This window comes from Leucoraja erinacea, chromosome 20 (genome assembly GCF_028641065.1).
Source record: "Leucoraja erinacea ecotype New England chromosome 20, Leri_hhj_1, whole genome shotgun sequence".
NCBI lineage: Eukaryota > Metazoa > Chordata > Chondrichthyes > Rajiformes > Rajidae > Leucoraja > Leucoraja erinaceus.
Genome location: NC_073396.1, coordinates 10,798,327 through 10,816,186, shown reverse-complemented (window position 1 = coordinate 10,816,186; position 17,860 = coordinate 10,798,327). Strand labels below are relative to the sequence as shown.

The following is a 17,860-nucleotide window of genomic DNA, read 5'->3' as shown; positions in this document are numbered from 1 at the left end:
TATGGTGTTTTTAACAAGCAGAACCACAGGAATGAGTCTGACCTGCGGGAAAGAGCTTTGATCGTCCAATATCCTGAGGATCCCATAAGGCTTCTGTGAAATAAGATCAAGGCAGGGTTGGTTGTCGCTGAAAGTAATTTGTTTCCAGTCAATCTGTTCTTTGATATATTCCTCCTAAAAAATGGAAATTACAACATTAAAATCAACCAAGTAGACAAAAATTAACCCTTTCAAGCAAAATTGCACAGGTAAATTCTAAAAGAAAGCAAAGTTTTCTTGTGATAGACACAAAATGCTGGAGGAACTCATCAGGACAGGCAGCATCTCTGGAGGGAAGAAATGGGTGATGCTTCGGGTAGAGGCCCTTCTTCAGACTTCAATTGTAATTTCTCCATCCCATTTTTATAAATGATGATGTGTTTAGGGCAGTTTCTAAGAAACTCTTCGGGCATTTCAAACCAATGGCCAAAATTGGTGACAGTGACTAATTGGTGACTAATGCACAAATCCCACTCTACCTCATTTGGTTATTCCTTTATTGCATTTTTGTTTTGTATTTTTGCACAATTTCAGATTGCATCACAATCTTCACACCTTTCTACTGTTTGACATTTGTCATTGCCTTGATTGTTGCATCCATCATTATCAGGCATACTATTTACTCTGCAAACTTCATGTAAATAAAGAATTTGCTTGCACCCTAGTGTAGATGCCATTTAACTAATCTGAATATGATCTTTGAAATAGGCAAGAAGATTGCAGGATCTATTCTCCTACCAAAAATTAAAATTAAAATATTACATCCAGTACCTGCTCCAGTTTGAAGATGATCTTATTGAAAAAGTATTGTAGGTACTCATTAGCATAATTAATGCACAGCTGTTCAAAACTGTTTATAGACAAATCCTGGAAACAAATTGATAAATGCATTAGTTATATAAACAAGACGTTAGACACTGCAAAGTGCAAGCAGAGTAAATTGCAGTAGTAATTTAGGGAAAACTCTAAACTTTATTCATAACATCCTGCTGATCTTTAATTTGGATCACAAAGCATCACATTTCTTGCCTTTGATTCTATATACAATAAGAAGGTATGGCATGGAGCTGACTGCTACGCTTGAAAGATAGAACAAGATGTATGTGTGGGAGAAACAGGGTCAGTGGAGAAGGGAAGGTTTGCACTTAATTGGATGAACTTGGAGCAAGATTTCCAAGAGGTCAGCTCACGGCAGCTTATTTTTTACACTAGTTCCACAAAAAAATATATTAACAAATCCCAGGTTTACTTATTTTATGGCAAAAACAAATTCGGGATGGGCAGCAAAAAAATGAGCAAGACCAGAGTGAAGTAGGTTTGCACTCAATTTTACAACTGGCCTATTTGGGAAGAATGAGATACTACTGCTTAGTGAGCGGGCATGAATCATATGATAGAACTCCTGCATCAGCACCCTTAACAGAGTGGGGTGACGTTTTATTGTCACTCTATATCAAATCTTTATTCCAATGCCAAAATTGAACTGGCTGAGGCATCTGCCTTCCTGGTTAAGGATGGTGGAGGTGTGTGCAGACAAGTGTACTAATATGGGCCATTGGTCATCCAAATGTCACAAGTACTTACACAGATCTTAATGCTTCAGTACCAGTACTTATATCATAGGGTATCCTTAAATTAGGGGGGGGGGAAATCTTCTATCAGCCTAGACTAGCTCGAAATCACCAACTGGCTCTTTTTTCTGGATGTTTAACATACCTCAAATCCATAAATATCTAAGATGGCTATAGACATTGTTTCTGCCTTTGGGGAAACCAATCTGTTTATCCTGTCAGTCAGCCAGTTGAAGATCAGAGAGTAAAGGATCTTGGCAACAGCATCTCTGTAAGAAAATAAAGGAAATCCTTTCGTAAATAAACCCGGTTATAAACTGGAGACGTTTTTTGTTGATCTCAGTGTTGTCCTTTGCCACATCATCTGTAGATATCCAGGTCCACAGATACCTCCATATTTCATGCTGCTGCTCTGCCTCCAATTTCCCAGCCAATAATGGATGAAGCACAATTTCCTGCAGTTCAATATATTTCTTTCAGCCACAGATCAAAATCTATTCCCTCATATCTAAGTCAAAATTCTTCCATGACTATTGTCTCAAATTGAACAAGAATTAACCCCACATGCACTCAGTCAGTTAAGATTGTCTATTTTCCGTTTTGTAACATGCCGATATTTGGCAAGAGCCTACGTAACTATTTTCACAATTTGCAGAGTTTACTAATCAGGTGCCTTCATGACTAGCATCTCATTTTCTGTATATTCCAGTCTATTCAAAAATGTTATTGCTGTATCCTATTGTGAAGCAAACCCAGTTTGTACATCAAGCTTGCAATTACCAACCTATTTTGGTTCTTATTGTTTCAGATTCAAATCTAAAATGTTCATTTATGGTTTTCAGTTCCTACATTGTCCTGCCCTTCCCTATTTCTGTGGCCTTCTTTATGTACTACCTCACCTTTCATACACATGTTGCAACTCTCACAAATCTCAACTCACACAATGCACTTACCCTATTCCCTGCACTTCACCATTACTTGCACCAATCTTGCATCCACACCTTCCACACACACAATGTACACCTCGTACCTTCTGTAATTTCACTGTTCTTGAAACTCTTTGGATGGTTTTACAGCTCCATATCATTAATTCACAATTTAACATGGGTCCAAACAAACACATGTATCTCCTAGGAATAGAAGGCTAAGGCAAAGCATCGGAAATACAATGGGTACCCACCGAGCATAGACACGGTGGGCCAAATTACCTTTTTCAATGCTGTTTGGTTCAAGGTCAGCCACCATTGGAACATCTGCGAGACTGGTACAAGGAGGTTTGGGCTATTAATATTTCTAGTCCCATATGACCTATAGAACCTATGACTGTATCTTCTACAAACTGTGGTATTATACCCTTGTCCAACGGCAGATTTCATTTTCAGCTGCTGTTGCTAATTATTGTGTCATGGCCAGGACTAGGCCTAGGCTTGGGTGCTATCTGATGGAGCCGGAAATCAAGTACTGGGATCTCCGAGCCTCCGAATGTCTGTATGTTTGAGCTGGATATGGCAGTCTTTTCTCCATTACATAATTTCCCTTTAACCTCTTTTCTCTATTATATAATTTCCTCTTTTCTTCATGACATAATTTTAACACATTGATCTAATATCACCAACTTGGCTTATCACTATTAAAAATACATATCTAACCAACAATGGTGCAAGTGGTGAAGTTCCTTGATGATTTTGTCCGATTTCACCTGTCAATATCAAGCGGGAAAAGTTAAGTCTTACCTGGCATCAACGGCACTTTCCACTGTAAGAGGGGTGAAAATCTTTTCCCTCATGGTTTCCTGAGGGTAAGAAACACAACAAAAGCCCCTTGAAATCCAATGTCAATGTGTAATCTTTTATTATCAAAAATGCATAGTAATGCTGTCATGACAAAGAGAAAATGGATGTGACCTGGTGGTAATAGCAAACACCTGGACACAGAACTACTCAGCCAGCTGATTTACCAAGGCTGGGGGCTATTGGGGGGGGGGGGGGGGGGGGGGGGGGGGGGCTATTGGGATGCCCACATCAATAACATATACAATATCAAATTCTACTGCTGATTGACCCAATGAAGTCAACTGGATTGCAGGCCAAGATTAAATTCTCCAATTTTAGCCAAACCTTCACTAACCCCTCACTCTTTTTCCATGTAATTCCCTTGCAACAGAGTAAATAAAAAAAACAACAAAAATAATGAAGTTAATCTGGTTGCAAACAGGATAATCTTTCTTTGATGATAAATTAAGGTGTCAAAGGATGATGCAAAACACATATAACTCTCTCATTCTAAAGTTGTCTCTCTGTGCCTCTTCTGCTAATGTGGAGATAATGGGTGGTAGGGATTTCTCTTTGACTCTCAAGACAGATCGTGGTCCAATACAGTGCATGTTTGGTAACATGAATCTGAGATTGCCTGAGATGCTGCTTAACTGCTCAGTTAGCTAGTTTCCACAAAGAAGATAGACTTTAAACAACTTAATTAACGGCATGTTTTGTGGCATCAGAAATGTTGACTTACCGTCGCTTTATATGTGATAGATTTTTGCAAACCCTCAGGAGAGACCTGTAATAACTCAGCCACCACTCGGATCTCATGCGCACTCACTACTGATGCCACCTCTTGCGAATCGGTCTGTAACAGTTAAGCACATAGCAAAGGCAATAATGGACAATGCTAAATACTACACTAACTGGAAATCCCATATAAAATATCCAATGGAAAAATACTGGAGATACTCAGGATGTCAATCGCAGCATATGTGGAAAGAGAAACAGAGCTGGATTTCAACCTGAATGGACACAATGGATGAACTTTCATGAAAACTGGGAAGAGATCAATGTATTTTGAGATACAGAGAAACATGCGAGGGGAGTAAAATACAAAACAAAGGTCTGTAATATGTTAGAAGTGAGGAGAAATTAAATAGCAAAAAATTGCTAGTGCAGGATAATGAGAAAAATAAGAGGGCAAACTGAAAATCTGAGGAAGGTGTAAACATAATAAATATCTGAAATAATGAGCTGAATAAAACAATGAATGCTGGATATATGAAATGAAATATCGAGAAGTGCACATTATTTATAATTGTTGAATTTGTATAGAAATCTCTAGTCAGAAAATGAGGCAAAGTTCGCTGAGCATATGTAAACTCCTATTTGAGAAGTGAAGAAGGAGATGAGTGCAATTGAAAATTAAAGTGACAGACTATTCAAAACTCAGGCTCATAATTCTGGGCTGAATAATGGTGCTCACAAATGCAGCACTATGAAATAAAGATAACATGCTCGGAAAAAAAAAAAGTTATAGATGGACCATGTGAAAGGAAGAGCAGAAAGGAACCTGGCAGAGAGGCCCCATGCAGCAAAAGCAATAGCCTATTCAAGTGATCAAGTCTAGTCTTACTTTAACTGGGAGCGAGTTTGGCTGGAAAATGTTTGATCCGAATAATAAAGTACGTTAGATAATGAGAAACATTCCTGATATCATATCATATGAAGTGTGAGTACAATTAAAGTGTACATCTCCTTGATTCAACAATTTATCATGCAATTTCCCGATGAGATTGAAACTCTACGATATGATAAAACTTTATTTGTCCCAGGAGGGAAATTGGTCTGCCAACTGTCATAAAACACCACAAGATACATCTTTCTACTTCTGAACATCCCAATAGTTTTACTTAAATTGTGCCCCATAACCTGCTTTTGCAAATCAATAATTTTGTCTACTACCTATTAAAATCCCTCAATTAGATTGTATTCTTTATCTGTTTTATTGAGATCTATTATTCTGTAAATTATAATTGTAATACACTCGATTAAATTCCACCCAATATTTTATCCTTAAAATTTCACCAGGGGGCGCCGCATGATGGCAGCCTTGCCAACGGTCTGTCTTTGTCTTTTTAATTCGTTGTTTATTTAGTTTGTTGTAAAATGTATGTTTTTAGCTTATCTTTAGTTTTTGTATTTGTGGTGTGGGGTGCAGGAAACTTTTTTTATCTCTTTCCTCGACAGAGATGCGACTTTTTCCATGTCATATCTCCGTCCGCACTACAGCCTAACATCGTGGAGTTGGAGGCCTCTTGTTTGCGACTTCCAGAGCTCCTAAACCACAGTGCCTGCGGATTTTAACATCTTGGAGTGGGGGATCCCTTTGCCAGGGGTTGGCCTTTGGTGCTCCAACCTGCGGGGGCGGCAAATTTTAACATCGTGAGGCTCGCGGTCCCTGGTTCGGGACCGATTTCGGGAACTCTAAGGCACAGAAGTTTTAACCGTCCCAATGGTTAAATGCGGGAGCTTAGACTGCCCTGATGTGGGAGCTCGATCGCCGGCTGCGAATGGTTCGACTCCCCCGTCCACAGGAGGAAAGGAGGAAAACAAATAAGACTTTATCACAGTGGGGAATGTGGAGGAAACGCTGTGGTGGATGTTTATGTCAAATTTCTATGTAGTTGTGAGTCTTGTTGCTTTTTTGGTGTGACTGTCTGGCAAACCTAATTCCTCGTATGTTGCTAGTAAATAATGATTATGATTATGATGATTATGATTTTGCCTAGGAAACCAGCAGCTGGTGGCACAGATCAGAAATTAAACAGCATGTGTATTCCAGTCTGCATTAATACACCATCTTTATTAACTCACACAGACAAATAGCCCTGACAAAAGGTTCTCCGCAAATGCTGCTTGACCCATGAGTGTTTGAGTCATCTTTTTTTTATTTGCGTAAATATGAATAATTCAAAAAGCAAACCTCATATTTCTCAAAGTAGACGTTCCCCAGGTGAAGAACTGAAGAGAGAATACGGAAGATGGTGTTCTGCTCGTCTGGGCTAAAACCAAGCACCTCCATTGAGCTGAGCAGCCTGAGAAAGTCCTCCCCATCATCCTTCCCCCAAATTTCACAATTTCCACCCTGAAAAAACAAACATTGCCTAAATTGGTTTTCCAAATGTATTGCAGCCTGAACAAATAATGTATCATTGATCTATTTTCCAGCCAATTTTGTTTTACTGTATCTGATATTAGCTGTTTGCATCCATCCATGTTTAAGAAACATTTAGACATTTAGGTACACGGATAGGACAGGTTTAGAGGGATATGGTCCAAAAGCAGGCAGGTGGGACTAGTGCAGATGGGACATGTTGGCCGGTGATGGCAAGTTGAAAGGCCTGTTTCCAGGCTGTAAGACTCTATGAAGTTTGAACAAAGACTATGTGCCCCAACTGTAATGGAGACAAATGTGTAAAAATGCATCAGTAGCCAAGATATACCAGTCAAGCTGTTACATGTAGTTATCTAACACTTTCTCCAGTATTGTGGAAGCACCTTCGGCGCTCTGACTGTGTGGTTGAAGCACCTCAGGAGGCAATTACAACCACATCAGATAATTACTTTTACACTAGCGATCACATTTAACTGCTGAGCGATGAACAACGCAGATACCTGAACTTTTTAAAGACTGTACCTGATTCAGGTAGTAATATGTCTCAGCCTCCTGTAGGTAGAACCTTTGCTTCTGCTGACTCGAGAGTCCTGCCAGCATCTCATAGAAAATATGGTAATTTCGTTCATTTTTGGCCTAGGTATTGAAAAAAATAAAGAAAGATAATATCACCGTAATGTTTTGCAAAATGGGTGAAGTATTGAGCTGGATCATTCAAATCACAATCATTCATCAATATTTTCAGCGGTATGGTGTAACCCCCGTCACTAATCTATGCCTCATCCTCCATGCTGTACCTTTGATTGTAGCAGTCCTCTTCATTGATGCTGGCCTCACCTGCACATGGAGATCAGTCTCCATAATATCAGCCTTAAAGGCATACATCTTCAAACTATCCAAGGGTTATGAATGATACTTGTGTCAGTAAGGGAAGCATGAATTCTGATGAATGGACTTTGAATGGACATTTTGATTTGCTTGCAAAATATCATTACTTGTGGAAATATGTCTTTGTTGAGCACTACATAAATCAAATAATATCACTTTTTCTGTTTAGTTTAGAGACACAGCGTAGAATCAGGCCATGGCCCACCGAGTCCAAACCGACCATTGTTAAAATAACTTCAATGAGGTTTCTTAAATAATAATATAGTCCAACTGGTTTTTAATTAGATTCAATTAGTAGTACTTTCTATACAGCAGAAACAGCTACTTCACGCTACAGCACCACTCCATTTCAAATATGTTGTGTTTTGAGGGGGCGTATGTGGCTGTTCTGATGTAGTACATGCTTAATACACATCTCAACAACATTTTTAGTGTTTGAGAGATCAGGATATATTTGAGGCACTTTTCATGCACAGTTAATCACACCATCAAACGCGTTGACCTGCTTGACCTGAATTCTGTAGATCAGAATCATAGAGAGATAGAGAGAGATACAGCACAGGAACAGGCTCTGCAACCCACCAAGTACATGCCAATGATCAACCACCCATTTACATTAATGGCAATGTACATACCTGAAACACAATCCTCGACTTTTCAAGAAGATACTGTGAGGTTATGGCACCGCATATCACCCCGCTGTAGGGAGAAATTGGTATTAGTGCTGTGAAAAAAAAGACCAAAAGACTTTCAGCACAGGGCACTGGAGGAGTAGTGGGGAGAGATGGCATGGTGGGGCATAGCCCATTTGAAGGTGAGAGGGTGAGTGGAGGTAAAAGGTTGGGTTGGTAAGTGGAACAAGGTATATTGATGAGTGAGGGCTGAATGGGTGAGGAGGACATGGAGATATTGATTACACCAGCAGATAATTGTTTGTACTTACTCCTGCAAAAAAATTTCAATGTATTTCCCAAACCTACTGGAATTATCATTTCGTACAGTTTTGGCATTTCCAAATGATTCCAGAAGGGGGGTGGCTTCAAGAATCTGTTCAAAAATACGAGAAGGTAATCACAACCACTTCATTCTGAAATTAATACAAAACACCAGCTCAAGGCTCACTTAGACCGAATGATTACACCCAAATGTGATAAAATGTTTAACCCCTAACTTTCCCTGAACTGATGAAAGGTATCTTTCCTAAGTGTTAACTGTTTCTCTCCCACAGGTAGTCATAGTTATTGACTACCATAGAACCAGGGCCTTTCGCCCAGCTCATCAATGCCAACCAAGATGTCCATTCTAATGTATTCCCATTTGCCTGCATTTGGCCTGTGGCCTCGAAACCTTTCCTGTCCATGTACCTGCCCAAGTGGTGTTTAAATGCATTTATAGTACCTGCCTCAACTGCCTCTTCTGGCAGTTCGTACTATATATCCACCACCCTGAGTGCACATGACTCTGAGTGCTGAGTATTTCATGTAAATTAATCTATTTTGAAATATTAGTTTACCAAAGTCAACTCTTTAAGCAGATTTCTGGTGTCTCACTGAACCATTCTGGCTTACATATTTATAGCTAATGCCTCAAACCTGACCCGTGATCAACACTCCATCTGTTAATGATAAAGCTAAGATGAGAGAGATTGTCACTGAAGCAGATAGTTGAAATGCAACTCGCATATGTTTATTTTGTGTCTTAAAAAAATGCTTACAATGACCACAAGTTCAAACTTCAACCAATTTTTAACATTAGAGATTGGAGAAAAGATCTGCCCTCCAGCATGAAGATCTTCAAATATAGGAAATACACAAGAGGTGTGGTAGTCAAAGACCTTTGATTGATATTAACAATATTGGAATAATGAAATTAAATTAATTGAATTAAAATAACTCAAAGTTAGCTAGTATAACATAGTAACTTTTCCTAACTAGTTGAATATATTTTTTAAATTGTTGAATTAAATTCGAGTGGAAGATACCACTTTAGTGTGAATTACTATTTAAACCAACTTTTTTTCTGCAGATACTAATAGGCTTGGTGTATTTGCAGAATATCAAGGTTCCTCAAACATCTTTCAATGATGATGTTGCAACTTTAAATGTATCTCAAGTGATTGCGTGAAGTTGGAAGAGGTGCAGGTCACTCTGATCTTTTTTAAAGATACACACAGCGGTGGGTACTGTACCTCAATCTTCACAGAGACCATGGAGCAATAATGTGAAAAAGAGGCAGAAGATATAAATAACACTAATAATAGAACACATAGCACAAATAACTCAATCAAAGATCATTCAAATCAAACCAAACTAGCTTTATTTTACTCTTTTCCTAGATGGTCATAAGACCTAATGAGATACTGTTTCTAGTTTTGGTCTCCTTGCGTGCTGGATGAGATTGGAGCTTTTAGAGACTGGGGAAGCGCAAATAAAAAAAATTCCTACCTTACTTTCAGCAAATTTGGCCTGGATTTTTATCTGATATTTTGTCTCTCTCTCTCTGTGGAGAGGTTTGAGAAGGAGTGTAGATATTGTGATACAGAAGGTACCAGAATTTAATGGCACAGGCTGGGTAAACACAGAAGGGCCATTACCAACTTTGTCACTGTAGCTAAGGTCATTCCCATCCCAACATGATTGGATTAGCTGAAGTTGCTTTTAAATGAATTAATCAGAGGCAAAAACACTTTTGTTTTTCCTTGACGTTTTCTCAATTTTGTTTACCATGTAATCACACACGTTTTACCTAAATTTGATGTCATTATGAAAACTTGTCTCCAAATATAAATGGATGTTGGGGTTAATTGAATCTTTCAATTCTGAAATTAATAGAATTTGGTTTGGTACATTTATCGAGGGATATGGAATAAATGTGGATAAATGGTGGCGATGATCAGCCACAATCTAACTGAATGGGGTTCAGGAAGTTTGACTGTAGTCGTCTTGTTCTTAGCTATCACTATTAGAGAAATAATTATTAAATTTTGTAATCAATGGGAAAACCCATCAACTTGTTTTAGATAGGTAATTGATACAATGTAATATCAGAAGTAATGTTACATGACAAGGCGTGAGATTCAATTGTGAACTCTTGACTTCAGCAAAATCGAAGGGATGGCTATAAATGCTGTTAGTCCTCTAAACGTAATCATAATTCATTTTGTCCTGAATTACTGCTTGTTTAACCCTCCTGCTCTGGTTCGAGTGTGAAATAGTTCACACACCCATGAGAACTCACTGTCATGAAGAACAGTCACTATATACCGGTCCCTGGTAACTTAAACTGAGTTTATACCGAGAACAAGGGACTTCTGTGGGAAATGCAATGATGGCATCATTCCAAGCACCAGTCGACTACATTACCTGCTACATGATAGGAAATGTGAGTTGCATTAAAGTAAATTTGCACATTAAGAGTGCCCATTTGAGAAGATGACGATGAAGTTTAGCAGTGTCTAATTACTGGATGGAAAGGATGGAGTCTATCAATGTAATTTATCAAAAGTTGCTACAGATTACCTGGTGGGTCACACTGTCTTTGTGTCTGTGGTGCACAGCAGCCAGATAGCGGAGAATCAGTTTGGTGGCTTCAGTCTTGCCTGAACCGCTTTCACCACTTGAGAAAAAGAAAGGCACATAATGTTCAGAGTCCCTTCACCTCTCTGGGGTAGATATGCTGTCACACAGCCTTTGCAGCACTAACCTGTACACCTATTAACTGCTAAAACATGGAAAAGAATACACACTTGGGCTGATTACTAAGGGCTAACGTTACCGCATACTGTAATTGCCTGAGGGGTGGGGTATTTATTTTCTGCCATCTGGGGAAGTTGGTTAAGAGGCTATTGTAAATGAACTAAAAATAGAAAAAGTGGCAAAGGAGTTCTATGGGCTAAGACACAGAGGAGAAAGAATTCCAAGCCGGTTCAATACATAACGTCCAAGCCTCATAGCCCTGCATTTGAGAGCCTAAACCTCGCACCTTCATTCTCTCCCCCACCCCCCTCCCCCCCCACCTATAAATATTCACTGTCAAACAACTTATTTTAAATTAATTTGCAATATTTTTTATCACAAACAAAAGAGACCTACAAAGAGGTAAATAGAATATGTAACACAGAAATAAACTAATGGCCACTGATTCACAATTCTGGTATTATACTCATAAATATTGTTTCCTCTCTCTTCAGTGCCTCTCTAGACTTTTTTTAATAATGGGGACCAAAATTATTCATAGTACTCCGTGATTCACTATGTTTGACTTGACTTCTCTACTATTCAAATGCACCAAGCAAAAATATCTGTAGAGGCTGGAAACCTGAAGGATTGCAGGCAGCACCTGTGGAGAGCACCTGCATTAATGTTTCAGATATTAAGGAAAGTGGTGACTCTCTGCGTGCTGTTCTAGGAGAGGATATTGTGCTCGTGTACAGTGCCATTTGGCTGGATAGCATACAATACAAGCTTTTTACTGTAAATAGACACAAAAAGCTGCAGAAATTCAGCGGGACATGAAGCATCTCTGGCGAGAAGGGATGGGTGACGTTTCGGGAAGAGACTTTTCCTCAGACTGCTAGACCAGTCGAGACCCTTCTTCAGACCGGGTCCACTCCCATCAGTAATTCCCACACATTAACACTATCCTATACACATTAAGGACAATTTACAATTATTCCAAGCCAATTAACCGACAAACCTGTACATCTTTGGAATGTGGGAGGAAACTGGAGAACCTGGAGAAAACCTACGCAGGCCACAGGGAGGATATACAAACTCTGTACAGACAGCACCTGTAGTCGGGATCAAAGCTGGATCTCTGCTGCTATCAGGCAGCACCTCTCCCACTGAGCCACCGTGCCATCCCTCTGTGGAGTTCCGTGGGGCAGGAGCAGGCAGAAACAATGGGTCTGACAAGTCAGTCCTGTTTGTAGATTTTGGGAAGGAGATAATAGCAGGAGATAATAACTGCAGGACTAGGGAACGATAAGGTTGGAGGCTATTCAGGGGGGTTCGCCAGGCGTGATGAGATCATAAACAGTTGGGAGATGATGGTCTGGTGTTCATCTGTGGGGTCATGGTCAACGGATAGGTATGAGGAGATGTCCGAGATCTGGTGCCTGTCCTCAGCATGGTAGTAAATATAGAAACTGTGGAGGGGCATTGTTAACTTATGAATGGTTCCCATTTGATAAGCAAGCTCCATGGATATCTCATAACTTAAGAAATCGCAAGCTTTAATTATTTTGCTTGATAATGAGTGCAAAAAGAATTACTTTGTTTCCTCGCTGTGAAAAGTGTGAAGTTCCCAAAAATAAATAATAGTTAATGAAAGATTGATAGAGTGGGAGAATAGGAGATATTTATTTAGAGACCCCTTCAAGTAAAGCCAAGGATTGATGGTCAACAAAAAACACTTTACCTGATAATAATGCACTGATTGTGTTTGGCATCAACCATTTTTGAGTAGGCCACGTTAGCAATGGCAAAGAGGTGGCTGCAAGAAGAGTGGATGAGGCAATTACAAAATACTGCAATAATTTACATATAAATATTTATTATGTCTTTATTTGCTTGAACAGTAAGCTGCCAGTCCTGTCCTTCCCTTTTCTATGATTCTGTAATGGCTATAATATCCATCCAATCCATGCCCTGACAAACCTCTTGCTTTGAAATAAATGCAATTTAATGCCACAAACTTTCCTCGCTTCCTCATTCTCCTGTCATCTTGCCGACTGAACTTGCTGTCATTAACATCTGTATCAACTTCCAGTCTCACATCTGGCTCATCGGTTTAGTTTAGTTTAGAGATACAGCGCGGAATCAGGCCCTTCGGCCCACCGAGTAACACACCGACCAGCGATCCCTCTACACTAGCACTATCTTACACACTAGGGACAATTAACAATTTTTACCAAAGCCAATGAACCTACAAACCTGTGCACCCTTGGGAGTGTGGGAGGAAACCAGGGAAAACCCCCAGGGTCATGGGAAGCATGAACGAACTCCGTACAGACAAGACCTGTGGTCGGGATCAAACCCGGATCTGGCTCTGTAAAGCAACAACCCTACCGCACCATGGTTGCCTGCACTGATCACTGAGCTGAAATCAGCAAGGCAACCCGACTTAGCCCAGTGATTCTCAGCGTCTGAACTCCATCTGACAATGCGTTTACTCATTTTCCAATCCATGAAACTGAAAAGTTCCCGTTCTCCTTGTAATTGGGCACTTACGGTGGGTTATCCATAAATGATTTTCCTTTATATTTCAGCACGGTGTCAGTCCCGTAAATGTTGTACATTTTATATGGATTCACAGAAAGGAGGATGCTGCCGATGTATGTCTGCATGAAAGAAACAATGATGCTTATATATTTTTTCCAAGAAAATCACACAGACCAATTAGCTATAATCACAAAGAAAGAACTATATTTATTACAAATCAAATAATCCACAATGGATTAAGAAGGGTCTCGACCCGAAAAGTCACCCATTCCTTCTCTCCAGAGATGCTGCCTGCCCCGTTGAGTTACTCCAGCATTTTGTGTCTATCTTCAGTTTAAACCAGCATCTGCAGTTCCTTCCCACACAATCCATAACGGAATCTGAGCTACAGGGAGACAACGGCAGTGATGGGGAGAGATTACCGAATGACTATATAAAGAAGCTGGATTGACAGTTCAAAAATAGCCTCCCTAATTTTGAACTCTGCTTCTCATTATGAAGTCCAGAATCCTAAATGTTTTACAAACTGCACTCTCAATATGTCCAAGTACTTTCAATTATTTATGTAGATATATACTCCGGTACACTTGTCCCTGCACGTCTCGTAGATCAGTGTCATTTCGCCTGTTGCCGCTCTTCATTGTTTTCTGCCAAAATGTATCCTTTCACACATTCTGTTTTATTCTATTATCACATCGATACATTCTGCCAGGCTGTCGATATCCTACTATTCTGTATCCTGCTTATATCTGTAGCTATTCTCCTCACTGATGACTGCACTTCCATGTTGTGTGTCATTTGCAAATTTTGAAGTTCTCTCCTTCACATTAATATCCAATTCATTTATATACATCAGGAAAACACAGTGGTCCCAGTACTGATTCCTGGGGAAGTATCTGCCAGTCTGAGAAACAACTGTTTATTATGACTCTCGCAGCACTGTACTCAGCCAATTTCTTATCCATGTTACCACTGATTATTTTATCCCTTATCCTTTAATTTTACTAATCAAAGTTTTATACGGGATTTTGTCCAATGCTCTCTGAAAATGCATGTAGATGACACTGATTGCATTCCCTTCATCAACTTTCTCTCTCACCTCACAAAATAGCTACAAAAAAGAATGGTCAAACAAATGTGTTAAGGGACTCTTGTGCATTGACGAGATAGACAAGGCAATCGTTTCGCTGAACACCTTCGCCTGGGACATACCTGATCTCCTGGATGCCAAACACTTTAATTCCCCTTCCTATTCCCACACTGACCTTTCTGTCCTGGGCACCTCCATTGTCAGAGTGAGGCCAAACGCAAATTGGAGAAACAGCATCTTATATTTTGCTTGGGCAGCTTACAACCTGGTGGTATGAATATTGATTTCACTAACTTCGTATCCCTTGCATCCCCTCTCTCTCCATCCCGCCCCCACCAGAGTCGTACCAGCTTCAAAGTCGTCTTGTTGAGTTTCATTGGCTGTACCCGTTTTCACCGAGCTCACAGCCTGTTTCCTTTATCATCGTTACTTTTTTGCATATGTTTCATTCATTTGTTCTATATCTCTCGACATCACTGTCTATACCTCTCGTTTTCCTTTCCCTTGACTCTCAGTCTGAAGAAGGGTCTCGACACCTATTCCTTTTCTCCAGAGATGCTGTTTAGCCTGCCAAAGGTACTCCAGCTTTTTGTGTCTATCTATGGTCAAACAAATGTTGCATTTTCCATATTATCACCAGTTCACCTTTATTAACTCAAACTTCTCGAACTTCAATTAATTTTCTTTCCTGATTATTGTCTCCAAAAGCTTCTCCATGACCATAGTTCAACTGACTGGCCTAGAAACAGAAAAATAGGTGCAGAAGTAGGCCATTCAGCCCTTTGAACCAGCACCGCCATTCAATATGATAATGGCTGATCATCCAAAATCAGTACTCCGTTCCTGCTTTTTCCCCATATCCCTTGATTCCTTTAGCACTAAGAGTTTAATCTAATTCTCTCTTGAAAACATCCACTGCCTTCTGTGGCAGAGAGTTCCACAGATTCACAACTCTCTGGGTGAAGAAGTTTTTCCTCATCTCAGTCCTAAATGGTCTACCCCTTATTCTTGAACTGTGACCCTAGTTCTGAACTCCCCCAACATGGGGAATATTTTTCCTGCATCTAGCCTGTCCAATCCTTTAAGAATTTGATACATTTCTATAAGATTCCCTCTCATCTTTCTAAATTCCAGTGAATACAGGCCAGGTCGACCCATTCTTTCATCATATGTCAGTCCTGCCATCCCGGGAATTAACCTGGTGAACCTACACAGCACTCCCTCAATAACAATAATGTCCTTCCTCAAAGTAGGAACAGCATGTGCTTTAGTTTTGCACACTAATCTCTTGTGTGGAATCTTGTCAAAGGCATTTTGGAAGTCTAGATACACCACATCCACTGGCTCTCCCTTATCCATTCTACTTGTTACATCCTTAAAATATTCCAGAAAATTAGTCAAGCATGATTTCCCCTTTAGAAATCCATGCTGACTTTGACTGATCCTGTCACTGCTTCCCTATGCTTGTTTGGCATGTAGTTTCTGAAAAATTGTGTAACATTTTCAGTTTTGCTGGTACTCTGGTACATTTTCTATATCCAGGAGAAATTGGAAGATTAAGCAAACTCTCTGCAACCTCCAATCTGGATCAGGTATCTGGAAGCATAAAACACACGTGAGGCTGTATTTTAGTTTAGAGATACAGTGTAGAAACAGTCCCTTCAGCCCACTGCGTCCAGGCTGATCATTGATTGACCATTGATCGACCGTCCACTAGACCTATGTCTTACATACTAGGGGCAATTTACAGATGCCAATTAACCTTCAAACCCTCACATCTTTGAGATGTGGGAGGAAATCGGAACACCAGGGGAAAATCCTCACAGTCACGGGGAGAGCATACAAACTTCGCACAAACAGCCAGCACCCGAGGTCAGGATCGAACCCAGGTCTCTGTCACTGTGAAGCAGCAGTTCCACCGCTGTGCCCCTTTAGGGCATGCATTTGGGGTTGCAAGAAGTCACATATCTTGGATTGGGCTCAGAAAACAGTCTGCGTTGTTTCATGGAGTCCTTCAGGATTGCTTCCACCACATGTTGTGGGATCTAAGTGCCGAATCAGGCTATTTTATGATCCACTGACATTTCCATTTGAAGGGTAGGTGGTGGCCAATAGGACAGATGGGCAGGGTTGGATCGCTTGTGAAGTAGTCAGCTCTTTCCACATTTGCACAGAGCATCTGTGTGCTCTTGTGGATCTAAAAGCCATCCTGAACGCTCCATTTCCATTTGTGTAGCCATGGCCCAGAGACTCCCAGGAGTCATTGGAGAGATTACATTAAGAGGCTTTTCTATGAGTAACAAGACCTTCACCTTTTCAGACGATGACTTTGCAAATCTCATTGCAGATTAATTTTGCACATTGCATTACTATGAAAGACTCAAAAACAGATGCTTGGAAAAACTAAAATCCTACTAAAAGGCCAAGAGTTCAATTTCCCAGTGAGTGCTGAAATACCCAAGATTGTGCTCAAAAACAATACAAACACAACTGCACAGTGACATTTCTTTCTAGCTGGGTAATGGAATTTCTTGCTTGATGTAAGATATTTAGACAAGGGTGATACAAACTGATATTAGGGCGTTGGGTTATCAATGCTTCTCCTTTGAGAATTGTTACATTTTAATATGTTCACGCATTTAAGCTAAGTTCAACAATTTTGTCAATGTTTTTTTCTGCATTGTTGTTGTTTTGGAAGACATGTCCAGTTTTCACTCTCCAGTTTCAAATTTACCTGTGACTGGTGTATTCTCATATTTAACAGTTTTCCCACAAGTTTCACTTTTTATTACAACTACATTTATTTTCTTCCAGGAATGTGCTCTCCTTTGACTATATCATTTCCTTTTCTAGTTTTATATTTGCTTGGTGTCTCCTGTAAATTTCCAAATTCTTATATTTATCTGCTTGCTTCATAATGAATTCTCTGACTGAATCTAACAGGGGATCCTTCCTAGTTAGATTAAATACAGACAGAAACTTTACATAAACTCTTATTTTTAAAACTATATTACATGGTGGTTTGGATCGATCATATTCACGTCATTCACCGATTACCCTTACTCCAAACAATATGAGCTTGGTGAGCTTGCTTTACCAGCTCTAATAAC

General features: G+C 39.8%; 1 protein-coding gene across 1 annotated transcript in view; it reads right to left on the bottom strand.

The window, feature by feature from the left end:
* The window catches only part of myo15aa (myosin XVAa), a 107,664-nt gene extending 92,512 nt beyond the window's left edge, over positions 1-15,152 (bottom strand). The window contains exons 1-12 of the mRNA XM_055651903.1: positions 13,670-15,152; positions 12,858-12,932; positions 10,958-11,054; positions 8,383-8,486; positions 8,075-8,138; positions 7,074-7,187; positions 6,360-6,521; positions 4,125-4,238; positions 3,344-3,402; positions 1,756-1,879; positions 811-906; positions 43-174 (exon numbers count right to left, since the gene is read on the bottom strand). Coding sequence (XP_055507878.1) covers positions 43-174; positions 811-906; positions 1,756-1,879; positions 3,344-3,402; positions 4,125-4,238; positions 6,360-6,521; positions 7,074-7,187; positions 8,075-8,138; positions 8,383-8,486; positions 10,958-11,054; positions 12,858-12,932; positions 13,670-13,785 — 1,257 coding nt within the window. The 5' untranslated portion in view covers positions 13,786-15,152. The remainder of the gene's footprint in view (positions 1-42; positions 175-810; positions 907-1,755; positions 1,880-3,343; positions 3,403-4,124; positions 4,239-6,359; positions 6,522-7,073; positions 7,188-8,074; positions 8,139-8,382; positions 8,487-10,957; positions 11,055-12,857; positions 12,933-13,669) is intronic.
* Positions 15,153-17,860: the final 2,708 nt, after the last annotated feature.